General features: G+C 43.9%; 1 protein-coding gene across 4 annotated transcripts; it reads left to right on the top strand.

Moving 5' to 3' along the window:
* The first annotated feature begins 1,058 nt into the window (after positions 1–1,058).
* On the top strand, positions 1,059–25,868 carry MRO (maestro). 4 transcript variants are annotated; one of them, XM_047826568.1, is made up of 8 exons: positions 1,059–1,153; positions 5,579–5,720; positions 15,977–16,079; positions 17,313–17,459; positions 18,402–18,584; positions 20,452–20,607; positions 21,682–21,789; positions 24,113–25,868. In XM_047826568.1, exons 3-8 carry the CDS (start codon positions 15,981–15,983, stop codon positions 24,188–24,190), a joined length of 771 nt encoding a protein of 256 aa, XP_047682524.1. In that variant the 5' UTR covers positions 1,059–1,153; positions 5,579–5,720; positions 15,977–15,980; the 3' UTR covers positions 24,191–25,868. The 4 variants fall into 4 exon arrangements, with proteins under 4 accessions (XP_047682524.1, XP_047682527.1, XP_047682526.1 ...); XM_047826571.1 differs by having other exon boundaries at positions 24,109–25,868; XM_047826570.1 differs by having other exon boundaries at positions 22,897–25,868.
* The last annotated feature ends 911 nt before the right edge of the window (positions 25,869–26,779 follow it).

The following is a 26,779-nucleotide window of genomic DNA, read 5'->3' as shown; positions in this document are numbered from 1 at the left end:
TATAGTCTCTTGAAGGAACAAGGACCTAGAGCCCGCAGAGTTAATTCCTGAACATATACGTGTTGATAAAACCATCTTCTCTTGTTCTTTTCTGGAGGGCTTAAATGAGCAATATTAAGAAAGGCCCAGTAAGCTGTGATGGAGGCTGGGATTATGGGATCAAATATAGATGGTGGATGTGCCTCTGTCATGGGCTGTATAAAAGACATCCGATTACAACAGCTTCTCCAATCCCTCAAGGAAGAGTTAACTGTCCCAACAATAGACTGGATTTCTAATAACAGAAGCACAGCACATATTAAAGCACTTTTGGACATGGGTGTATTATTCTGTTAGTAAAATTGTGCCTGAAATTGTGTCATAAAATGCTTACACATTTGTCACTCAGTGGGATTCTGCCTTAAATGTACAATTGAAGGAAGAGGAAAGGCAATCTTAAGACTGTTTAAGAAGAAGGAATATACTGAGCAATGTCCGTGACAAAGAAAATGGAGACAAGGAAGGTGGGGGAGAGGGTGGAGAAGAAAGGGATGGGAGGAAGTAAGGCCTGTAGAGATGATCAGGCGAATCTACAGAACTACTGGCTGGTCAAAGCAGGAGAGGAAGCCATATATGGATACGCCAGTCCCACCAGCTAGCTTTGAGACTTTGGGCAAGCCCCCACTCACTCTGCCTGCCCCTCAGTTTCCCTACTTGTCGAGGAGGCACGAGAATGACCCCCTCCTAGGACTGAGGGGACAACCTGACAAACAGCATAAGAATGCTTTGGACTGTTAAAAGCAGGGCCAATGACGCACGGTCGAATCTGTGAGGTTGATCAGGCCTCCCAGAGTGCTGTCTATTGTCTTCAACAATAAAGTGCATGTAGCTTTCTCACTGGGCCCCTGTAAAATAGGAAACTAATGTGGGAGTCTTCAAAGTTTGCAAAACCGCATGAAATGTATCTCTAGCAATTATCAGGGGTAGATAGCCTACAAAGGTCTTATTATGTATTTCCCTCTTGTGATAAAACTGTAATTCATTCTATGTTTCATCTTCAAGGACAAAATGCAGTTTGGCCGGCCCCCGGCTCCTTTAAAGGACGGCGATGTTCCTGGGATTAGTTACATTCATCTCTTGTCAGGATGAGTGCTCTCCTCACTGCCTAGCTCAGGTAAGACAGCACAGAGCATTTTCTGCATTCAGCCGATTCTATCAAACACTGTAGTTCAACACAGTTCATTGATTGCTATAGATTTAACCAGTTAGATTGAAAGATGTTCATAGGCATTGATGATTAGTTTTTGGAAGTAGGGGCATGAGTGATGGTGTGGGCATAATTCATGTTCAGATAGGAAAAGTGTTAAGCTTGAACTTTTTAAAAAACCTTCATTGGCAGAGGGGCGCCTGGGTGGCTCAGTCAGTTAAACGTCTGACTTTGGCTGAGGTCGTGATCTCACAGTTTGTGAGTTTGAGCCCCACATTGGGTGAGCTCAAGCCCTGCCTCGGAGAGCACGAGCCCTGCTTCAGGTGAGCCCCACTTCTCTCTCTCTCTCTCCCTCTTTCTCTCTGCCCCTCACTCATTTGTTCTCTTTCAAAAAAGCCAAAAAACAAAAAAACCTTTGTTGACATTTATGCTGAATGGGCCATAAGTTGTTGTGGTTGTTGTTGTTTTTCCAGTTTCTTCTGGGAAGATGTTTCTTCAGTGCAATGATCTGTTCTTTTTTCAGTAAGGATCATCCCAGTATGGCAGGAGGAGTTTATATGGGGGTTAATCTGACCCTGAGCTCTGTAAATCCAGAGGCACATTTTTGGGGCCTTGTTCACCTGACTGAGCTCAATGACCGACGAATCAATATCTAAACTCTTTAAGTTCAGCATTACTCTCTGCACTTTTCAGCACACGCAGTACGATTTTGGGGCCACTGACCTGTGTCTAACTCCATTTTCTGGCCTGAGCCCCACACCGTAGTAATGATGGAGTGGCACGCATTGCTTCTATAAAGTGACATCTTTCAGGGACTCAGTGGCTTTTCGGATATATATACCTTTGATTGGGCTGTTTCATGGACGTTCTCAAAGTAAACACAGGGATTTTAACCTCTTGATTTGCATGATTGGTCAGGGTTTTCAGGTTCAAGAGAGTAGAGAACCATTTTCAGAGATCATCTCAGGCCACTTAAGGAGGAGTTTTAACTTATTCTTACACTGGGGCACTGATAATGACTGTCAAGTAATAAAGTCAGGAAAACAGAAGGCAGGACAGTCAGACAGTGAATTAGATGAGCAAATAACTGACAGCAACGTTCTGTCCTTAGAGGCTGCCCAGCTGGAGAGCCTGGGTATCACCTGGGTATCGCAAGGCTCCCACTTCCTTGGGCTGGAGGGTATTTGAAGCCAAGGAATAAACTCGGTGCTTCTCCCTCTGGCATTCACTTTATTCAAAGATGTGAGACAAAAAGACCATGGCTTTTATGAGAAAACAAGACAGAGATGTAGTAGAGACTGGGAAGCACACAGTGCTGAGGTTTGAGGAGAGCCGGCTCTGGGCTCTGCCATTGCTGCAGGTGGCTTCTGGAAGAGTCTGGGAAGCACAAGGCTCCCTCTCGCATTTGGGTCATCCACCTGCCTCCTGGAATGCTTTTCTTCTCTGTCTCCCTCTTCCGAACTCTGTTTCTGGTAAGTCCGGGTACAGATGCTCCTTCCTTTGCGAAGGATGTCCTGATGGACTGCCCTTTGACTCCATGCTCCTTGTCAGCTCCTCTCTACGGACACATGAGACCATGTCTCTGCTCCTCTCTCTCCTGGCTCCTGGCACAGTCTGAGTATTTTGTCACCTGGCGAGCACTGTGCCTTGTGGAAAGTAGGATCTCAATAAACATGTGAAGAATGAACAATGAATGGATGAGAAGTTGGTATTCCCAATCTGTGCCTGGGCAGGCAGCCGATTTTATTTCTTTTTGGAAGTGAAAATCAAGACAGGGTTTGGCCTGACCCAGAGGGATTTCTCAAAAGATGAGAGGGAGGAAACGAAAACCCTCCCTCTTAGGTAAGTTTCCTGCCGAGACAAGGCTCCATCACAGAAGGAGGGGCCTCTGGCGATGCTCACACTGGAGAAAAGCCATTTGATCGGTAACTATTTGTTGTAATTTCCCAAGTCTGAAGGGAGAGTGAACTGTTGATTGACTTAGTTCTGCCTGTTCCCCTTTTCGTCAGTAATGCAGACTAAGTAATTATCCTTTTTGATTTCTTTACTTACATCAGCCCCAATAATGTACTTTTGCATATAAGGAAATATTAATTAAGAATGAAAATAGGGTCATCAAACAATAAAATTAAATAATGATGGTGCATGAAGGACATCATGTCATCCGTGTATCAATATGTTGCAATCAAATTATCAAAGAAACTTCCTAATTCTCAGAAGAATTGTGCTGTGACCCAAGGCCACATTAGGAGAAGCTTAGCCCTGCTGGGCACCGTGTCCTAATGTCGCTGCTTCCCAAGTTTGTGCTGTGTCTGGAACTCTGTGGGGCCGTTGGCTGTGCCCATGCCCTTCTTGGGAAGTGTTTAACACAGCTGGAGTTGGGTCAGTAAGTTTCCCGGGCACGAGTTTGGGTTCTGCCCATTTGGCGAATGAGGAAGATGCTATTTCTCTGTCAAATATTTTAAAACCTGAATACAAAAGAAACTTTAAACATAGGGGTCGTATATAGTATCGGCTGTGTTCCTGTCCGTGCAGCGGGTAATTCAGTCCTGGTGCCCCAGTGAGATTTGGCAGGGATTTCCCTTTTCCAGCAGCCTCTGTTGCCTGATTTAATTTTATCTGCTTTTTGGTCATTCTAAGCACTATATGGATTCGTTCAGCATAAGAAAATGTCCTCCCAAGTCTTATTCCCACTTTTGGGAGCTAACTGAACTCTGGTTTTACAGAAAAGACGACGGCTAATTCGGAAGAATTAAACTTGCTCATCTTTCTCATGTGTGTGTTAATGTACCTCCAGCCCTGCGGCTGCCTCCCAGTTTCAGACAAAAGGGGGGCATCTCTCTCCCTCCTCCCCCTCCTCCTCTGTGCCCCGGGCTACCCTTCCCCGTGTTTTGTTCCGTTTTTGTTTTTGGTTTTGTTTTTTTGCCTCTTCCTCTTCGACTTTCTGCCACTTGCACGATCCAAGTCTCCCTTGCAACTGCTTTCAAACACGGCCAGGCTCAATTCTACTCTAAAAAGCACGCAAGAAAACCGGAACGCCTTTGCTTGACCTTGCTGTCTCTTCTAGTCTATTTACTGCCTTCCTTTTGCAGCAAGACATCTCAATTTCCTCTTTCCACATAGCCTCGTAGCTCTGTGGTCTGGCTTGCCTTCTCTGTCACTGTTGAAACTGCATTCTCAGAGGTCACCACGAGTGTGCAGTGGGCCCAGTCCAGAGAGGGTTTTGTATTAGCTTAATTATTCTTGTTTTCTCAAGAGCATTACTTCTCCTTCTCTCCGCTTTTTCTTTCACTCACTTTTTCTTTCACGTCCACTCTGACGTACTTCTTTAGTTATATCGTCTGCATATGTCCTAATTGGATTTCCCAAACTTGCCCGTTGCATTGCATGGTGGCTAAGAGTCTGAACTCTGCCTGCAGTGGAACTCTAACTCTGCCACCAATTAATTGCATGGCATTTGGCAAGGTTATCGCTCTGTGCCTCAGTTTCCCCATCCTTAATATGGGGGTCACAATAAAAGTTCTTAGGTTTGTTGTAAGAATCAAGTGAGATATTCTGTGTAATATTTATCTCAATGTTTGGCACAGAGAAATATCCAATAAACATTTATTAGCATAACAATAAACTCCTAGAGCTTTGAAAATGTAACTTTTTTCTTTTAGAACCTATTGCCCATCTTGCCAAACACAAGGCCAGACAATAAATAGTTACTGATAAGTAGATCTCTGGGAAGTCCAGGGAAGGAGGAAGTACTATTATTCCCAGTTTTTCGTTTTGTTTGTTTTACCAATAAATCAACAGTTTAAATCGGTCCTTTCAGGACCGATGGTGTCTGTTGAGCAGAGAGGGGCGTCAGCGTTAGAGCTCTAGCTGTTGGTGCACCAGTCACAAAGAAGCTGCTTGGCCTGGAACACAGTGTCCCATCCATAGCTTAAATGCGGCTCTAACAGGATTAGGGAAGGAAGGCCTGCGGCTGTGTCCCCAGCCTGGAACCCGTCCATTGAGTGATGCTGCCATCTGGTGGCGTCACGGGGGAAACCGCTCCGGGCAGAGCCCTTTGGTTTGGTGCAGGGGAAGAGCCCAGAATTGCAGTCCTTTCTTTACAAAGTGTGGGTGAGACTCGGAATGAGGGAAGAATACGGGGACAACACAGCAAGGGGAAGGGGGAACGACACCTCAGCACACTTTGGGAAAGTAAAGGACACAAGTAATGCTTGCAACCACTAGGAACAATCTCGCCGGTATTCGGGGGACGATTCCCTTCCCCACCCCAATACCATCATCAAAACTTTCCTTTTTCCCTATAATTCTCAATTTCCAACACTCTGTAGCTGACCCGTGATCCTGAACAGATCTGTTTCACCGTCCCATTTCCTTTCTTCTATATGTTAGGAATTCAGAACTGGGAAAATTGAGCCGAGTCATCCCAGCTGGCGACCCCCGACCCCCTCCCCCGGAAACAGCGGATATCGGAGTAGCCCGGGACACCAGGCTCCAGCCGCACCTGCTGCACTTGACCACGTGACCGCCACAGGTAAGGCCGGCTGCGCGCGGGGGGCGGGGACTCAGCCGCGGGAGGAGGTCTATCAGGGTTCCCCGGGCCTTTGTGGAATGCCATTCGGGTCCCTGGCATCTGGAGGAGTTGTTCTCTTCGTAAAACTGAAGTGGGCAACGCTGACCATGAAGCCAATCTTTTTTTCTTTTCACCAACTATGTCAATCCAGCTGTGACCAGTAGATAGATTATAGATCATTGTATCAAGTCATCAAAGAGTTTTAGGAAGGGAGGGGACTGAAGACGAGATATTGGTGCTTCAAACCGAAGTGTGGACACAGCGTGTCCTTGCCTGGTGAGCACGCCTGTCGCCACCTGGGAGCCGGACACAGGCTTAGCACACAGTGAAGGGTAGTACAGATGTGGTGCTGGGACTCTACTGTGCCACCTCGAGCTATTTGACAGGAGTCGTTTACATGACTCTAAGCTCCATTTCCCTCTTTTCTAAAGTGGACATAATTAAACCGACTTCTCAAGATGACTGTGGAAATTAAATCAAATGCGGGAAAAGCCTCTTATTTGAAAGATTGGGACTGAAGAGCTCAGGGAAGAAGCCTACTGAAGCAAAGATTCAGAAAAGATGATGCTTATCTCAAATATCTTACCTTAAAATATAGAATTTCCCGTCTTTGATGTAGGGCTATGGTCTTTTCTTTGACTATGGATCCACTAGCTGGCGGGTTTTGAGCTGTCTTGCATAAGGCACACGCATAATGCTTCTTCTGTGAATTCTGGTTTTGGTTTCTGTCGGTGGAATGAGAGCTTAAGGGCACCGGGGGAGACACACGTAAAGTCACTTCTGCAGAGTGATTCAAATTCCAACTGTTCCGCTAAGACTCTTTGCAAACGTTTACCGTCCGCACCGATTCTACGTGGCAGCTTTCCCGTTGTTGAATCTTTCCAAAACATTCCATTTTGCTTTCATGGAAACAACTTCCTTTCTTTGTGTATTCATATTGCATCGATGTCTACAACACTTAGCTGTCACGGTTACCATAACAAGCACAGCTGTCAGAAACTGGTTCTTGGTAAGCTTGTAAGGGCTAGTGAAACGGAAGTGAGGAGCAAACACCGTGGGCCACAAGCATTGGTTGGGCCTGGAGAATACAGGGAACCTGGCACGTTGGCTCAGCAGAGGTCCGCTGGAAAGCATCTCCTGCAGTGTATACAAAGTGCTAAATATAACGCCCAGCATACACAGTACCCAATAAATGGTAACTATTAATATTATTATTATCATTAATAAGGTCAGTGTTGGGAGGATTGGGAGAGATCTACCAGTTTCTTCCCCTTGTTTTACAGAAAAGATCAAAGTATTTTGTAATTTTGGCCTTTATAATATACCTTTTGGCTTCACTAAGTTAAAGGATTATTGACCATAAACCTTATATTTTGAGTCAGAATCTGGGAGTCAACCTAAAACACAAAGCAATTTTTTCTTTTTTCTTATTTTTAGAGTGTATTTCTTTATTTTTGAAAGGGAGAGAGAGCACGCAAGGGGAAGGGGCAGAGGAAGAGGGAGAGAGAGAGAATCCCAAGCAGGTTCCTCAACAGTGCAGAGCCCAGCACAGGGCTCAATCCCGTGAACCGAGACCTGATGGTGACCTGAGCCGAAACCAAGAGTTGGACCCTCAACCGACTGAGCCACCCAGGCGCCCCACAAAGCAGTTTTCTACATCACCCTAAATCCATGTCTGTTTCGGAAGACCAGGTGGAATCACAACATGGTGACGAAGACAAGCTCCGGGGTCTCAGAAAAGGCAAAAACCAGGGGGACAGGGCATTAGCACGCTCAGGAAGGACTTCCCGGAAGAGGAAGAGTGGGTTGAAGAATGCACACAGGGATGAATGAAACTATAAGCAGAGCCATGCCATTGGCTTCAAAGTGGCCAGGTGGCCTCCCAGACCCAGTCCCACTGGTCTAGGCGCCTGTGCTGACCAGGGCAACCGGCCCGAAAACCCTAATTCCTCATAGCAAAGCATGGGGGTGACTGGGCTTGCAGATGGAGTTAGAACAGAAATCTAAGAAATCTCTGAATCCAGGGTGCCTGGGTGGCTCAGTCAGTTGGGCATCTAGACGACTTCGGCTCAGGTCATGATCTCGGGGTTCGTGAGTGGGAGCCCCGCGTCCGGCTCCGTGCTGACAGCTCAGGGCCTGGAGCCTGCTTCGGATTCTGTGTCTGCCTCTCTTTCTGCCCCTCCCCTGCTGACACTCTCTCTCTCTCTCCTTCAAAAATAAATAAACAGTAAAAAAAAAAATCTCTGAATCCATATACATAATATGTTTATTCATAGTCTGTTTAAAATGCTCCTCTCTGAGACCCTGTATTGCAACAGATGGAAATTTTTCTTTTGTTTGACTGGATTGGGTCTAAAGGACTTAAATGTCAGAAAGGAGATGGGAAGGAGTGCACGTGGGCAGCGGCAGCTGTAGGCTCAAGAGTCACAGGGCTCCAGGTGGGGGTTTTGGGGACCCCCCCCAGTCACTTTTATGTTTGTTTTCTTTTCTAAGGAAACTTTTTAAGAAACATGTACGAATCATTGCCTGTGCAGCTCAGGGTGATTTTAATTCTATTGTGAACAAAATTCAGTGTGCTCCATGAACATATGCAGTCAATGCCTTGTTCTCTGCAAAGTCACCGACACTCTCCCCTCTCTTCTACCCTCTTGGCCCCAGCTGCTCCTCTGGCTTCTGGGGTCTCGCCTGATGTGTGAGTATGCCAACTCTGGAGTCATTTATGTTCTGTTGTAGAGAACCCATACCAGTGTGTGTGCCGTCACACAGCGTAGAAAATGCAGTGCTCGGGCCCTGCGCACTCTGGGATTCTGGTCCAGTAATTCTGGGCTAGGCCTGGGGTTTATAACAAGCCCTGCAGGGAGCTCTAACGTCGGAGGCCCAGCCAACACTGTGAGAAATACTTTGCTTTTCCTGCACCAGAGATCAAGATGAGCCCCGACAATCTGCAAGTTTGAGCTACATCACAGTTTTTTACCTTATGATGGGGAGGTAGGGAGGTAGGCAGGGCTTGCTAGCAGAGGTGGTGAGCTAGAGGTGGGGTCCTGCGTGTTTTTCTAGCCACATACTGAATATGCCATGAAGAGCACTCAACACTCACGAACTTGGCACTGCTTGAGAGCCTTCCGTGACCTTAAACTCTAGAGGTGCCTATTAAGAAGTGACAGGGGGGTGCCCACGTGGCTCAGTGGGGTAAGCATCCGACTCTTGACTTCGGCTCAGGTCATGATCTCACGGTTCCTGAGTTCAAGCCCCATGTCGGGCACTGGGCTGATAGCATGGAGATTCTGCTTGAGATTCTCTGTCTCCCTCTCTCTCTGCTTGGGATTCTCTGTCTCCCTCTCTCTCTGCTCCTCCCTCGCTTGTGCTGTCTCTTAATAAAATATATACATATAAAAAACGAAGTGACAGGGCTGGCTGCTTGGCTTCTGAAGCCTGGAGATGTTTTGGATGGCTAAAAGACTTACTTGCTATGCTAATCCTACAAGAGAATCTCTCTCAGTGGAGAGAAGCCTCAGGCATGATTTTCTTCTGCCCCGGAACCAGAGACAGTAGCCATTTTATCATGAGGCTTGTGCCACAACCCCCACCCCCCCCAAAGTGAGCAGCCCTCAGCTTGAGGAACTTTGCTTCTTTTAAGCTCCCCCTACCCACGGTCAGACGCTCGTCAACTCTGATCTGGAGCATTCAACCCAGGGAGTGGCAGGTTCTAGTGCAACAGCGGGTTGTGTGCAGAAAACCACCCAAGGGAGCAACCAAGCATGTTCTGTCACAGTGTGAATTTTTAAATCCTTTCATTCTGGAGAAGACTGGCATAGTAATACTCTAGTTTCTTTCTCTTAATGAAGTGTTTTCAAGGTATGGTCCCCAGGCCAGTAGCATCCCAGTATCACCTGGGAGCTTGTTAGAAACGTAGATTTGAGGTATGCCTGAGTGGCTCAGTTGGTTAAGCATCTGACTTGATGTCAGTTCAGGTCACGATCCCATAGTCCTTGAGATTAAGCCCCGTATCCAACTGTGCGCTGACAGCATGGAGCCTGCTTGGGATTATCTTTCTCTCTCCGCACCTCCCCCGCTCCTGCTCTCTCTCTCTCTCTCTCTCTCTCAGAATAAATAAACTTAAAAAAAAAAAAAAAGAAAGACATGTAGATTTGGGGTCATCCTTCAGATGTACAGAATCAAAAACTCTGGGGATCAGCTCTGGGACTCTGTTTTAAGAAGCCCTCCAGGCAATTCTAGTGCATGTTCAGGTGTGAGGACCGCTGGCTTCATGTCACATAAAGCTTATGGGAATGCCTTTATTCAAACACAGACGATATTGCTAATCGGTGGGGTGATTTTTTTCTGGGCTTTTATCTGAGATCCCCATTGTAGTAGTGAGGGGAGGTCTGCTGGCCAGAGATGTAGAAGAAATAGAGACTAGGGGCTGGAGATGAAGGCGTGTTTTCATGGATCTCTCCAGTGTCTTCTGACCAAGAGAGCATTACAGAAACCAGCAGGGATGGAGGGGCAAAGACAGTGGAGAAACCAAATCCTCCCGCGCTTCAGGTCAGAGTCAAATGTTCCAAAGCACAGCTGTTTAGCAGGGCTGGGTTTTGTCAGCCACCTGTGTTTAAATAAGTTTGCAACTCGAGTAGAGTAGATAGGGTGGCCAACATGTCCTGGTTTCCCCAGGACTTTCCTGGTCTTAGCTTTTAAAATCCCATGTCCCAGGGAACCCCCCAGGGCCAGGGTCAGTGTGTATTTTTACCATACCACCAATCAATTCTCCAGTTCTCAGCAGATACTGACTAGTTGTCCTAGAATTCAATTCAATTCTGACATTATCTCCTGTCACATCCACAGGTTAGGGGCTCAGCCCCACGAGGCAGTCCCCTCTCCCTTTACTTTAGATGCTAATGGCAAGTATGGGGTGTCACCTGTGCTTGTGACCAACCAGCTATATTGGATGTTCCCACATTCCCCTCCTTGGGTTTGATGAATTTGCTAGAACGGCTCACAAAACTCAAGAAAAACATTTTATTTACTGAGTCATCGGTTTATTATAAAAGGATGTAACTCAGGAAAAGCCAATGGGAGATACAGAGAGTAAGGTATGGGGCAAGGGCGGAAAGCTTCTGTGCCCCCTCTGAGCGTGCCACTCTCCCCAAATCTCCACTTGTTCAACAATCCAGAAGCTCTCTGAACGCCATGCTTTTGGGTTTTTGTGGAGGCTTCATTTTACCTTGGCACCATGATTAAATCATTGGCAGTTGGTTGTTGAATTCTATCTGCAGCCTCTCTGGCCTCCCAAGAGGAGGGGGTGGGACTGAAGTTTCCAACCCTCCAATTCCCCTGGCAACCAGCTTTATCCTTTGGTGAGAAAGGGCTTTCTGAAAGTAGCCTCATTAACATGACAAAAGATGCCTCGATCACTGTGACCACTTAGGAAATTCTAAGGGTTTTAGGAGCCCTGTGCCAGGAATGGGGACAAAGACCAAGTATATATTTACTATAGATCACAATACTGCAGGGCAAACCAAGGTGATTGGTCACTAGTCACGCTAGCTCAGTGACTGCCCATCGGAATTACTCGGTGAGTTTTAAAAATTACCGATGCGTGAGATGGTGACAGACTTGGTCTCTGGTACAGCCAGTGCATTAGGATATTAAAAGTTCCTCAGGTGATTTTATTGCAGCTGGGGTTGAAGAACCCCTGCAGCTCCTGAATATCATTTCTCCTACCAAAAAATTTTTTAAACCAAAACAAAAATCAATGGTTCTGATGAAGTTAGACTCCTACCACATACCGTATACAAAAATGGCCTCAAAATGGATCAACAATCTAAATATAAGAGCTGAAACTACAAAAATCTTGGAAGAAAACAGGGGTAAGTCTTCATGACTTTGGATCTGGCAGTGGATCCTCAGATCATTAAAAGCATGAGCGACAACAGCCATGAAAATAGATAAATTAGACTTCGTCAAAATTGAAAACGATTGTGCATCAAAAGACATTGTCAAGAACTCGAAGACAACCTACAGAGTGGCAAAAAATATTTGTAAATCGCATATTTGATGAGGGCCTAGGATCCAGAATATATTAAGAAATCTAGGGGCACCTGGGTGGCTCAGTGGGTTAAGTGTCCAACTTTAGCTCAGGTCATGATCTCACGGTTCATGGGTTCGAGTCCCACGTCGGGCAGCTCAGAGCCTGGAGCCTGCTTTGGATTCTGTGTCTCCCTCTCTCTCTGTGCCTCCCCCACACACTCTGTCTCTCTCTCTCAAAAAAAACAAAAAAACAAAAAAACAAGAAATCTACAACTCAAAAACAAGCGGCCCATTTAACAAACAGGCAAAGATTTGAATAGACATTTTTCTGGAAAAGATATTGAAATCACCAACAAGGGCACAAAACGATGCCATTAGTCACTAGGGAAGTGCTAATCAAACCCACATGGACATGCCACTTCACATGCACTAGGATGGAAATGATGATGATGATGATAATCGGTTGTTATTGGAAAATAACAACTGGTGATGTGGAGAAATTGGAACCCATGCACATCACTGGTAGAAATGTAAAATGGTGCAGCCACTTGGGGATTCCTCAAAAAGTTAAACATTGAATTACCACATGACTCAGCAATTCCACTCTTACGTATAGACCCAAAGGAATTGGGAGCACACCAGTGCTGACAGCAATGCTGTTCTTAATAGTTAGGAGGTGAATATAACCCAAGTATCTATCAACAATGAAATGAATGGATAAACAAATGTGGTATATCCATATCTAGGCCTACCTTGGAGATATTGTGGGTCAGGTTCCAGAACGCTCAATAAAGTGAATATTACAATAAAGTGAGTCAAATGAATTTTTGGTTTCCCAGTGCATATAAAAATTATGCTTACACTATACTATAGTCTGTTAAATGTGCAATAGCATTATGTCTAACAAAATATACATGTGAATTAAAAAGATACTTTATTGCTAAGAAACCGTCATCTGTGTTTTCAGCAAGTCATAATCACTGATCACAAATCATCATAAGAAATATAATAATAATGAAAACGTTTGGAATATTGCAAGAGTCACCCAATGTGACACAGAGACACGAAGTGAACAAATACTACTGGAAAAATGGCACCACTAGACTTCCTTGACACAGGGTTGTCACAAATCTTCAATTTATAGAAAACACAGTATCTGTGAACTGCAGTAAAGCAAAGTGTAATAAAATGAGGTTTGCCTGTCATGGAATATTATCCAGACATAAGAAGGAATGACATACCAATAAATGCTATTACATGGTTGAACCTCAGAAACATTATACCAAGAAAAAGGCTAGACACAAAAGGTTACAATATCATATGATTCTATATAAAATACCCAGAATAGGTAAATCCATAGGGACAGAAGGCATAAAAATGATTGCCAGGGACTGCAGTGAGGGCAGCATGGGGAGTGACTTCATCGTGGGTATGGGGTTTTCTTTTTGGGGTGATGAGAAAGTTTTAGGACCAGATAGACGTGGTAGTTGTGCAACATTGTGAAAATAGTTAGTTGCGTGGTACATGGATTTCACCTCTTTTAGAAAAAATCAACAGTTCACTCTTAGGTACAAAATAGAATTGAAACTGATCGCTTTAGCAGTCAAAAACCCGACACAGCCGGCCTTTAACTACTTTCTGTTGCCTTCTTTTTTACACTCTCCTATTGTAATTGTTACCGCTGCTACCAGGACACTAGCTACATGGAACCCCACTGGAATCCCAATGCGTCAAATATGCTCCTGCCTCTCCTTTATTTTTATTCTTGTATTTTTTGCTGTTAATTTTGGGCTTTGTTAACCAACTTGATTAAGTATTTTTTGCCAGATTCATTATTGTTATATTTGGGTTTTTTAAGTTTATTTATTTATTTTGAGAAAGAGAGTGGGGAAGGGGCAGAGAGAGAGGGAGAGAATCCCAAGCAGGCTTTGCACTGTCAGCACAGAACCTGATGCGGGGCTCAATCTCATGAACCGTGAGATCATGAACTGAGCCGAAATCAAGAGTTGGACACTTATCCGACTGAGCCACCCAGGTGGCTCATATATATATATATATATATATATATATGTATATATATATATATAATTTTATTTTATTATTTATTATATTTATTATTTTTATTAATTTATTAAATTTATTAAATTAATTTATCAAATTAATACATTTATTAATTTATTTTATTATTTAATTTATTAATTTATTAATATATTAATACATATACTTTTTATTTGTTTGCTTATTTTTTAAATATAATTTATTGTCAGGTTAGCTAACATACAGTGTATACAGTGTTCTCTTGGCTTTGGGAGTAGATTCCCATGATTCATCACTTACATACAACACCCAGTGCTCATCCCAGGAAGTGCCCTCCTCAGTGCCCATCACCCATTTTCCCCATTCCCTCTCCCCCCCATATTGTTTTTTAATTGAAATATAATTAACATACAATGTTATATTAGTTTCAGGTATGCAACACAGTCACTTGACAATTTATTGATTGTATTATTTATTGATATTATTGATTGTATTCCGTGTGCTGAATGCCTCTTCTCTAAAGTTCACCGACATGCAGGGTCTCTACCAGCTGTTTCAGCCCACAGTCCTCTCTTGACTCTTGTGGCTCTTAACTTTACACCTTGCCCTCAAAATGTGGTCCTCATACCAGCAACAATGGCGCCCCCCCCAGGAGATTAGAAGAAAGGCAGCATCTGAAACCTTCACTGAGTGAATCTGCATTTTAGCAAGATCCTCTCATGACTCAAGTGCACATTAAAGTCTGAGAAGCACTGGTTTATACTAGTTCAGACTGGTTTATACTGTTTATACTAGTGCACCTCAAATCAGGCTGTAGATCAGAATCACTTTGTGAGCTGTATTTATTTGTAATATATATTTTATTTTTTTAATGTTTATTTTTGAGAGAGAGAGAGAGAGAGAGAGAGAAAACGTGAATGGGGGGAGGAGCAGAGAGAGAGGGGGGCAGAGGATCCAAAACAGGCTCCATGCTAACAGTCGTGAGCCTGATGTGGGGCTCAAGCTCATGAACCATGAGGTCATGACCTGAGCTGAAGTCAGACGCCCAACTGACTGAGCCACCCAGATGCTCCTATAATGTATATTTTAAATAATATATACCCATGGTAAAATTACAAATACTGTAGATATACAAAAAAAGTATGAATAAGCAAGTCTTCTTCCTACCCCGGTTGCTCAGATTTCTACCCCCAAAGACAATTTTTGTTAAAGTTTCTTGGGTTTTCTTCCCTGTTCTCTTTACAGATGCAAGCATATGTGTGCATGTATATATTTCCCTTTCTGTTCTTTTTACACAAGCAGTAGCATACTGATTTCCAGCTTTCACTCAATAGCATGTTTTGGAGATCATTTTAGCATACGTAGGTCTGCCCAATATTCCTTTTTTCCTTCCAAAAAAGGATGTTTATTAACATATATCATCTATATAGATTTTTCTTTTTTTGAGTTTTTTTTAGTGTTTTTGCCCAATATCCTTTTTAATGACTGCGTAGTAATTATCCTGTAGCTGTATACTTGTAATATCTATGTGTAACTTGCTTGTATTAAATAGTAAGTTACAACTATTAAAGGACACTGCATTACAAAGATCATTCGTTACAAAGAGGTAGTGCCTATCCTGTATGTATGCGTTTGAGCATCTGAGCTACCAGTGTTATCTGTAGGATGCAAGGATCGCTGAAAGATATGCGCGTCTCAAAATTGTGAGATGATATCAAGATCCCCTCTAAAATGCAGTACCAGTAGACATTCGTGGGAAAACTTTAAAAAACAGAAAGTTTACTTTGTGTAAAAAAAGTTTACTTTTTACTTCCACTCGTGAGGATTTGTGTGGATGGGGTCCAGAGTCTTCATTTCATCTCTTTGGAGATTCTGATACAGGGAGGCTCTGGGATGGAATGGGAATCAGGGGACAGCCCACTGATGCCTCTGCTGCCTTTCCTCCTGCTCTTTATCTTTCCACAGGACTGTCCCATCTCCTCACCAAGGGGACTGGTTCCCAAGGACAAGCCTCAGGGATGTTGTTTCTTTGTGTCCTTACCCCAGCACAGTGCTTTGTATGACATTGCCTGTCGAGGACAAGGCTCGGAGGAGTGTTTGTGGCTCATATGACAATTCTGGTGGGTTTTTTGTTTGTTTGTTTTGTTTTTTAGTCCCATGGACCAAACACAAAGAAGAATCCTGGGCCAGCCCCTGCCGATCCCCACCACCCAGCCTAAGAAGAAAAGGACGTCAATGGTGTCTTTCTTTTCCAAGGTCTGTCACCACATGTTACAAACAGAGGTCCCTCCCTACCAGCCACTTTGTAAAGTGTGCTTGCCTGGTCTGCATTAGGTCTGGTGGCTCCTTTCGAAAAAAAACGCTTGGTGACACTTCTTATAACTCAGACAGAATGTTTACAGGAGAACGAGATGAGCTGGGAAGAATTTAGCTTGCTGCACACTTAATAATAATAAAAATATAGAATGAAGTGCAATGAATATTGAGAAATAGTGATGAGACTTGGTAATCAACCAGATACCCAATAGAGCCATGGGTCCAGCCTCTAGCCCCTCACTACTAAGGATAGTGAGGAGGTGGCTTTTTCTTGGATTTTGTCTGGATCGTGCATTGTCCTTGGTTCTGACTCCAGTACATGTGTGTGAAGCCTAGAACACTGGGGCCTTCCTGGAAGCATATGTTCACTACAGAGGTAACCCATCTCTTGCCCTGCAGTTAGAGTTTAGTCCTTAAAGTAGGTTCCTGTGTCAGCTGCACAGTGTTCCCCAATTTGCATTCTTTATACATTTCTTTTCCTAATCTTAATTGCTCAGATGCGTGCTTCCTGGGGTGGGACATCCTTCAGGTGCCCTGAAATGTTTGTAGATGTGCTTTGCTAGCTAGGTCAAGTGTTGCTGAGAAGTTGAGGAGGATGAGTGCCGGGAGTTAACCCTTGGATTTAGCCACATTAGTGGGGCCATCAACCTGATCCCAGAAGGTTCAAGAGATAATGGAGAGAGGAATTGGAGAAAACAAGTAGAGACACCTTTTTCAAAGCGTTCAGCTACAAAGTAGAGCAGAATAATGGGGAAGAGCTGGAGGGAAAAGAAGGGTCAGGGAAACTCTCTCCTTTGAGTTGGAAGCAGTACAGCATTCCTTGTCCTGTGGAGGGTCACTGTTCTCAGCTCACATCAACTGTCTAAAGCCCCCTTTCTTCTGAGCTCTAGCACACCCTCAGTGGTCCTCGGGCACCAGCCATAAGCCCCACCCAACCTATCTCAACACCAGCCCTGCATTATTTTTCTCTACCTATTTCCTCTTCCATCCATTTTCTTCATTATGTAGATCCACTAATGTATTTCCAGCAAAAATCAGGCGTCTTTGGGTGGACAAAGAAGGGCAGAATTGAGCAGGCAACACAGAAATTTTCTTTAGAGGGAGGGTTTGGGGTGGGGATAGGTATGACTCTGAACACTCCCCAGATCAATACATTTTTTACTTACTACCCAGATCTCTTGGACAGTGAGTCTCCAGAAGCAGGAGCCTCCGAAGAACGTGTTTTTCATCTTGGCAGAAAGAGCCCAGGACCCCAATGCTAAAAAGCGTCACATGGCAATGAGAGGCCTGGGAGCAATGGCCTCTGAGACCCCTGACAAGGTAGGAGGGGAAGGTGGCCTGAAGTCCCCAGCGCTGGCACCTCACGTACTGGTTTTCTACTGCTGGGTGACAGGTCATCGCACACCTGGCGGTCATCATCTTGCAGTTTCCTGGGGTCAGGACTTTAGGCACAGCTTAGCTGGGTCCTCCGCTCAGGATCTCACGAGGCTGCAGTCAAGATGGGCCAGACTGCATTCCTTTCTGACACCTGTCCCCTCACAGCCTGTGAGCTTACATCTTCAAGGCCGGCAGGAAAGCCTCTAGCACTCATGTCTGCTAAGATGGAATCCCATGTAATGTAATGTGACCGTGGGAATGATATCCCATCACCACTGTCATAGTCTGTAGGCTGGAAACAAGCCACTGGTTTCTTCCGCACTCAAGGGAAGGAGATTGTACAAGGGTGTGACTCATTTGCAGTTATACGATAGTTGTCGCACCTCAGTATTATCAGCCTTGGGAAACAGAGCTGCAGGTGGGATTAACACACACCTGGACGTCCTCCTCTTGGGTGAATTTGATTTATTTTTGAATAATTACGCTTGTTCGGTCAAAGGCGTTATCCCCACCTCTGCCTTCAGTATCCATCAGCTTCCGTGACCATTCCGTCTCATCTTCTATAAAAGTACCCACTACACCCCGGATGCCTAGATCATCCAGCCTTCCATACTCCTTGATGTGCCCTCGCTGCCCTCATCTGCTCAGAGGCCAAGCTCCAGATTGCTCTTTCGTTTCTTCTTCCAAGACCGAGCTGGCTCTTGGGTCAGGTTGATGGAAGCATTTGTACAGCAATAACGGTTGTTGTGGCAGTTCCTGAAGAAAGTCATGCTCTTCGTCCAGGTCCTTGCTTATTGGAAGATTAGAAGTGGGATTGCTTTTCAACTCACTGGGAGCAGTTCCTCAGTTGCTAGAATATTAATGCTTTTCACACCTTGTTAACAGGTGAAAAAGTATAAGAAAATTGTCCTAGACCTGCTGGTGCATGGCCTGTATGACCCTGTGAGTGCTGACGTCATCCACGAGAGCATGAAGACTCTGACCATCATCCTGAGCAAGATCCAGGGGAAAAGTCTGGGCTCCTTCTTCATAGACATCACTCTCCAGGCCAGGACTTTACTAGATGACGTAAGCGAGACGATTCAGAAGATTTCTGGGTTATTAAAGTTGAAGTGGGATTAGAAACATGAGCCCTGGCTGTGTTGCTCAGAGAACATGGTCTCTATTACTAACTTACTAATTAAGAAATCATACTGCGAGCCTAGTATTGTACCAGGGGGTTATGGAAAACATATAAAGAATAGCATTCCATCACTACCCCTTAAGGAGTTTTTGTTTTTATGGAGGAGTGACTATACGTCCAATGAGGATGGAGATGGTGATAGCATTGCCAACGTGCGTTCGGTGCTCTCTGGCGAATGTGACAATAACCATAGTCTGCCTTTAGCAAGCCCTGACTGTGTGCCAGGAGTGGGGCTGGGCAATTTTCGTGGGTTATCTCAGATAATAGCCCTGTGAGGTAGGCACTGTTAATATCTTCACTTTATAAATAAGGAAAGCACAGCACAGAGAGGTTAGGTAACTTGCCCAAGATTCACGGAGCCAGCAAGTGGATATGAAACCAGGCCGTCTGATCACAGGAACTGTGCTCTTCATGGCCAGGTGACCAGGCAGGTTAAGCAGAAAGTACACTGTTTAGTCTGGATCTGAGATACTGCAGTTACACACGTACACACTCTCTCTCTCTCTCTCTCTCTCTCTCTCTCTCTAACAGAAAGATAATATCTGTAGAACAGGAAACAGAACTTTTATTTACTCACAGAGCACTTTGCATGAGCTCTCCACACCTAATTCTCCAGATGAACCTGCACCCTACGAGAGGAAGAAAAATCTTGAAATTACAAAATCTGGAGTTTATATAGGAGCTTCTGGCACATTTGCCTCTCCTCCCACTAAGAGAGACAGAGAGACGGAGAGACCTTTGCTCTGGAATGTGAACCAGTCGTCTCTGGGGAGGGGAGAGGAAGGTGTCTACTTTGTCTCCCTGGAATGTAAACAGATATCTGCAGGGAGATGTCTCGAAATCTCTCTGGAGGTGTCATCTTAATTTCCAGGACTCATTTGCCGTGCAATCATTTTTTTAATACCTGGTGAGGATGGAGATGATGATAGTTGGCTGTAATTTTTTTAAAGTTTACTTATTTATTTTGCGAGAGAGTGAGTGCACAACCAGGGGAGGGGCAGAGAGAGAGGGAGAGAGAGAGAACCCCAAGTAGGCTCCACACTGGCAGCACAGAAGCCTGACGCGGGGCTCAAACTCACAAACTGTGAGATCCTGACCTGAGCCGAGATCCAGAATTAGACACTTAACCTTGCTAAAAGTCAAGGTACATAACAGTGGCATGGTGTGCTTCCATTTGTGTAAAAATGTGAGAAAGGACTACGTAATATATATTTTATTCTGTTTCTTCCTAATTTTCTGGAGGGCTACACAGAAAATTTATAGCTTTGTTCATTCATGGGAGGGAAAATTAGTGGCGGGCAGAAAGGGGTAGGAAGGAGACTTACATATATATATATATATATATATGTATATAGTTATATATATGTATATAGTTATATATGTATATGAATATACATATATATGTATTATATATATATATATATATATATAAACTATTTGATTACTTTGAATTTTGAACCATATAAATATATTCTATCTCCAAAACACTGTCTAATAAAGAAAAGAGCTGGGGAACTGGGATTAGCACAGAGGTCCCCCATTCTAGTCTTCTTGTCTGCTAGAGAAGACGTTCACTGAAGACTCAGCCCATCTCCTCTCTGTCCCCCATCTCAGCCAGCTAAGCGCTTTAGACTGGATCTGGTGACCCACCTCCTACCATGCAACAAAGATCGATGGCTGTGTTGTTTTCTGATGCCCTTGCATTTGGGCAATGACTTGGATTTTGTTGTTTTCTTTACTGGGGATCCACAGGAGAATGACAACCTGAGATATTCAGCCTTTGTCCTGTTTGGGCAATTGGCGGACTTTGCTGGGCGGAAATGGAAGAAATTTTTCACCAGTCAGGTTAAGCAGACTCAAGATTCCCTCCTGACACATTTACAGGACAGAAATCCCCAGGTGGCCAAGGTAAGTCTGGGATTCCCCAACTAACTGCATGAAAGCTCTGTGCCATTCATCAAGGGGGCTGTGGCGCTGCCCTGTTGGGATGCTGGACCCTCTGTTCCCGCCAGTTCAGTTATGCCGTACTTGCTTGTGCCAGTGCGTCCCTGTGAATCCTGAGAAAGGCGTCTACTCAGGGTGTCATCTCTCTCTGAGCCAGAGTGCTGGTTTCCAGGGTGCCTGGCTGGCTCAGTGAGTGGAGTGTGCAACTCTTGATCTCAGGGTCATGAGTTCAAGCCCCACATTGGGTGTAGAGACTACTTAAAAATAAAAAAAATTTTTTTTAAAGTGTTATCTTCCATTTGCTCCTCTCCCACCCGCCCAATCTCAGCATGTGTCAATGCTAGATAAACTCAGGTTAATGGAGAGTGGGGGCAGAGAGGCCCAGGTCTGGTCTCTGGGGCAGTAGCCCACATAACAATGATATTAATTCAGGCCAATTAGCTTCTCTCACTGTGCCTGGTATAGATTTCCCACCTTTGGCTTCTCAGTCCCCTGTAGAGCTTTTGTTTTATTCTTGGAGAAAACACATCCTAACGAGGTTGGATCAACTGCAGGCCTGCTTTGAAGTGGGGGAATATTTCAAAACCACTGAGAGCAAAAGTTTCCACTGAACACTTGTCTTCTTTAAGTTAGTGCACACGGGAGGGACAGAGACAGAGAGAGAGGTATCAAACTTAGGAATCAGAACTACTTTTGATGGGACAATAATAAGGGCTTTGGTAAACTATAAAGTTATTCTCTCGCCACCAGCCCCAAATTATAAACATGGCCACCTTATAAGCAAAATCCTTTAAGGTTGATGTCTCCCATCCAAGTACAAACCGGGCTCGACCCTGCTTAGCTTCTGAGAGCAGACGAGATCGGGCATGTTCTGGGTGCTATGTCCTGGTTAACAAGACAAGGTTGATGTCTTCAAAACTTCTGGAAGTTACTTTTATACCCTCAGTAGCCCCCAGACCACAGAATGGGTACAATGCTCTTCCTTGCTTGGATTATAGAACTCTCTTGACAATAAGATGGTAATACTATTTTTCTCAGGCTTGCAAAACAACATTTCGAGCCTGTTCTCCATATCTGAAAGAAAGAAAGGACTACAGCTTCCAGAGTGAAGCAGATCAAAGGAACCCTAAACTCTGCCGGCAGCTGGTGAGTGAAAGAGGGTAGGAGAGAATTCCTAGAGGCCCCTGCCCTCCTGGTGTCAACCCAGAAGGTGGACAGCCACACAAGGGAGTCACTCCCCATAAAATGACTCAGGCCAATTATATTTCCATTGTAACTGACCCATCATGCAATGTAAATGACAAAATGCCCCGAGGACTGTGCACAAAATCTATTGGCACTCCCAGTTTAGATCAGTAGGCAATGATCTCCTCCACCTCTGAGAATCTGAAGATTGATCATCCTCATGCTCTGTGCTTGACAACTATCTACACCTTCTAGAGTCAAGGAAGCGTATTGAATCCATCCCTCACGTGCACTTTTGCTGATTTCTTTCAGAGCTGCTATCATCCAGAGCTCCTGCAGTTCCTCTATGCAAATAGGATTCTGTAAACACAGAGCAGCAGGGAAATTGTTCCAGTGAGCACCTTGCAGGGGGCCGAGAGTCCCCCTCTTTTAACTCTTCTGGATGCTTCTGCTTGCCTCTTGTGTTTGTAATAGCAAACAGGATGCTGGGAGAACAGATGATGGCAGTTGCGTGGATTTGTATAATTATATCCCAAGCAAATTCTAAATTGCTTCTATATATATCATCTTCTCCCCATACAAATTTGATAAGAAGGTACACACTTTGTTTAAAACATTTAAAGTATGTGTAGATTCAGTGCTTATTTCTCAGCCTTTTCCTTCTTAAGTTCATCTCTGTCACCTCTCTTTTATTTTTAATGTTATTTTTAATTTCTGAGGCTTAGGAGAATATTATTTGAAGTATTTTTTTTTAATCTGCTATTGACACTTTGGTATTGATACCTTTTGCTGGCAAGATCTATTTAAAGTTGGCCAAGGGACCAAGAAGGGGGTTTAGAGGGTATCTTTAGCTTCTCCTAATCTTCAACAGTCATTGCCTTTTAGATCATTCCAAACATGAATTAATAAGAGAAAAAAATATCTATAAAGCACGGGGTTAAAAAAAACCCGTAGTAATGTATGGAATAATAAGGAACATTTATTGAGAATGTTTATTGGACGCTAAGCACTTTGCAAGTATTATTTACACCCTATGAGAAAAGTACTATTATTATCTTCATTTTATAGGTGGGAAAACTAAGGCACGGGGAAATTAAGTAGCTTGCCCAAGATGACCCAGTGAATGGATGGAGCCAGAATTCAAATCTGTATGGACGGACTGCTGGAACATTTAATTACAATGTGATTCTGCTTCAATGTGGAATAATTGACAGATGGTTAGAAATGTAAAAAACAAAACAAAAACACATTAAAAAACTGCCTAGCTGCTGCTCTATTTAACTCAGTTAACTTTTGCTTTTATATGTGCTAAGTACACATTTTTATTAATTAAATTTGTGATCTGAGTATATATTTGTATTTGTCACCTCTTGGCTAATTAGGTCAATTTTGGTGACCAATTCTAGTCCTATGAGGGATCACATGGCTCTTGTAAAAATTTCAGGAAAAATCTCTTCATCCCTCTGACCTTCTGTCCAACCAGTTTGCTTCCCAAGCTTCTCCTATAGAAATTCTGGTATTACCACTGAACTTGGCATTCAGACCATACTGGACAAGTCTGGGAAATGGAAAACATAAGAGGGTAATAAAGGCTGTAGAGGGATCTTAATGTCATTCTGAAAACCAGGAACTCAATCTTCTGCTCTAGCTCTCCAGAGACAGGGCCCTGTAACACAGATGAGGGCTGAGTTGTCTCCTAGGAGAGACAAGGATGTGGCAGTTGGCGGAAGGGGGAGTTGGAGCACGAATGGGTTTTCTTTCTTCCTATTTTGAAGCTGGGGTACATGACCTGGGGAGCTCTCGGGAGTGACACGGGCTCAGGAGCAGGAGGGATGGTTCTGAGCTGAGAGCCCTCTCCCTTCCCGATGCTGGCCTGTTTGAAACTATGTTCCAAGGTCCGTTTAGAATCTGATGCAGTTCGATTAAGTGATCAATAGTGGCTTGAGAACTGCATTTTGCTAGCATGCAAAAAGGTGGAGGTAGAGTGAGGCAGGCAGGTTATGTGCTGTAGAGCAGAAACATCTATGTACTTAACGCCCGTTAGCTGATTAAAATTGTGGAAGATGCTGTTGAATTGACTTTAAGATTTCTGGTAGACTGGTAACTCTGGTGGCCTCCAAAGAATCATGCCTCCTGATATTCATGCGCTTGTGTAGACCTCTCCCCTTGAATCTGGGCTGACTTTGTGACCCACTTTAACCATTAGAATATGCTGAAAATACCACCATGCCAATTATAAGCTACTTTTTAAGAGCTTCCTTTTTTGCGCTCCGGGTGAAGCCAGCTGCCACGTAAGAAGTCAGATTACCAGAAACAAAGAAGAATGTCTGAGACCACCATTTTGGAAGGAAAACCAAGCTAACCACATGCAATGCCTTGTGGAGGAGAGCTGAGGAACTCAACCTACAATGAAGTCTGAGGTCCAGATGTACGATACAAGTTGGCCGTTCCAGCCAGACCTCAGTTGTTCAAGCTACCCCAGCTGACACCCCGTGGCAAAGAGATGAGCTATCTCCATGAAGCCCATCCAAAATTGCAGAATCGTAAGCAGGTTAATCAAATCAAATCATTGTTGTTTTAAATCACTAATTTTTGGGCTAGTTTATTACTCAGCAATAAGTAGCCAAGAAAGATTCCTTATCATTAATTTGTCTTTTGGCCAGTTTCATTTTGCTCTTAATAAGTCCACTTTGAGTTTGAACTACATTTCTAGAAGGTTATCATGGAGCTCTGTGGTGAGAGCAGGGACACCTTGCTTTTGTACCGCAAGCCATGCCTTGTTTTCCTTTTTGTGTCTCACCGAATGTATCACAGCACCTAGCACGTAGCAGATGATCAAGAAATATTTGCTGAATGACTAAATAGTTCCAAATTGTAGTGGGAATAGAGTCCAAACTAGTTTGCTATTCCGGGCTCTCAGCCACGGGTTCACACTCTTCCTTTCCAGCTTTTTCTTCTGTTACTTTTTTGCTGTAGCCAAATTTGGCTTCGCTCTCTTCCGTAAACACTTCTTAGTCTCTTATGCTCCTTTGCCTTTGCTCAGTCTGTTCCTTTTGCTTCGAATTTCCTCCCTTGCCTAGCCATGCACACACACACACACACACACACACACACACACTTCATATGTATAACTTATGCCTGCTCGAAGACTGATCAATGCCTGATCCCCTCAATCAGATGCAAGTTCAGCTCACATCTCTGAACTCCCAGAACATTCTAACAATCTTAGGCCACTTAACATGTTTTATCTCATTTGCAAGGTTTTACCTACCTGCCTTTTTTCCTCCCGTTAGATTGAAGCTGCTGAAGGAAGGATCCTATCTTGTATAGCTTTGTAACTGTCACATGACTTCAAAGGTACTCAGGAGATGCCCACTAAATAAATGTTGTTTGGGGAGAAAAAAGTCAGAAAGTCATCCGAAGCTACTACTCCTTCAGAGAAGCCCATCTTGACCAATGAGGGCTGTCATTTCTCTCCTCATAACCAGACTGCAGGTTACCTTTATGCTCATGTCCTTAAAGTATTCCTTTTGCCATAAGATGCCTATTAATTTGCCATTCTAGAGGTAATGGTTTGGCATTTCTTACTTTTCAACACTAGATAAAGAACAGTGAGTGAATTAAAGAAAGAAAAGGAATATTCTCGTGCTATCATGCTAAGGGCTCAGGGTAGAGCCCTTTTTTGTCCCTGTTTTCAGGTTGTTCACAACACGGGTCTTTCTTAAAGGGACAGAGAAGGGAGAGGAAGGACAAGGAAGTTGGGAATCTCACAGGTGATCGGTACTCAGTGTCAACAGATTCCAGTGGAATGCCAGTCCATAGAGTAATGAATGCTTCAAATACTATAAAAAACACAAGCGTGTGTTTTATAAAGAGAGGAACAGCAGCTGTGTAGGACAGCTAGCAGATAGTGCTAGAAATAAGGCAGATACATATCTCTGCTTTTCTGTGTTTTCCAAGCTTTCTGCAATAAGCCATGTATTACTTTTGTAATCCTAGAACACATGCAAACATGCTGTTTAAAATAAAAATTAAATGTCTGCTGGTGTGTAAAGTGGTCTGCTTTGGAAAGACTGGGATGGTTATTGCTCATTCTCCATAGTATGTGTTTGCCTTTGTCCTTTCGTGACATTTTTGTTTTAGCCTATTGATAACAAATGGCTTATGGTTGATTATCATTGTATTTATGTTACCGAATTTACATTCTTTCAGTCTGACCATAGTAGAGTAAGTCTTTTGTTCCTGTATTTATTTATATGTTAAGTGTTCTTAGAAAAACCTTGGATTCTACATTTTTTTTTTTTACTGTTCATTAATTTTTGAGAGAGAAAGAGACAAAGCATGAACGGGGAGGGACAGAGAGAGAGTGGGAGACACAGAATCCAAAGCAGGTTCCAGGCTCTGAGCCGTCAGCACAGACATGGGGCTCGAACTCATGAACTGTGAAATCAAAACCTGGGCTGAAGTCAGACACTTAACCAACTGAGCCACCCAGGCGCCCTGAAATATGGATTCTAGAAAGACTCAATATGCATCCCTGTTTACTGAAGAGAGATGGTTTGATATTGCAAAGGTGCCTTTAATTTATCAAGTTAGGCAGACTCCCAAGCCTGACATATAAGATTCTTCGTAATGGACATCACCTTATGATTTCCCTTGGCCCTTCCTAAATTCCTACTTCCTGGAATGCTTCACTCTCTATTTGTTTGTTTCTATCCACCATTCCCTGGGTTGATTCCAAATGTTCTTCTTTTCCAGAGGTAGAACAGAGCAATTGAGGGGATGGGGCCTGGAATCAGGCCCTCCCAGATATGATCTGGCTTTGCCACTTACTGGGTGACCCTGGGTAAGACAGCCTGCCAAGCCTCAGTTTGCTTATCAGTGAAATGAACGTAATAATCCCACTCACAGAGTTGCTGTCCTACGAAGATTCAATTACATAACATTGAAC

Source organism: Prionailurus viverrinus, chromosome D3 (genome assembly GCF_022837055.1).
Source record: "Prionailurus viverrinus isolate Anna chromosome D3, UM_Priviv_1.0, whole genome shotgun sequence".
Taxonomy (NCBI): Eukaryota; Metazoa; Chordata; class Mammalia; order Carnivora; family Felidae; genus Prionailurus; species Prionailurus viverrinus.
This window is presented reverse-complemented; position numbering and strand designations above follow the sequence as displayed.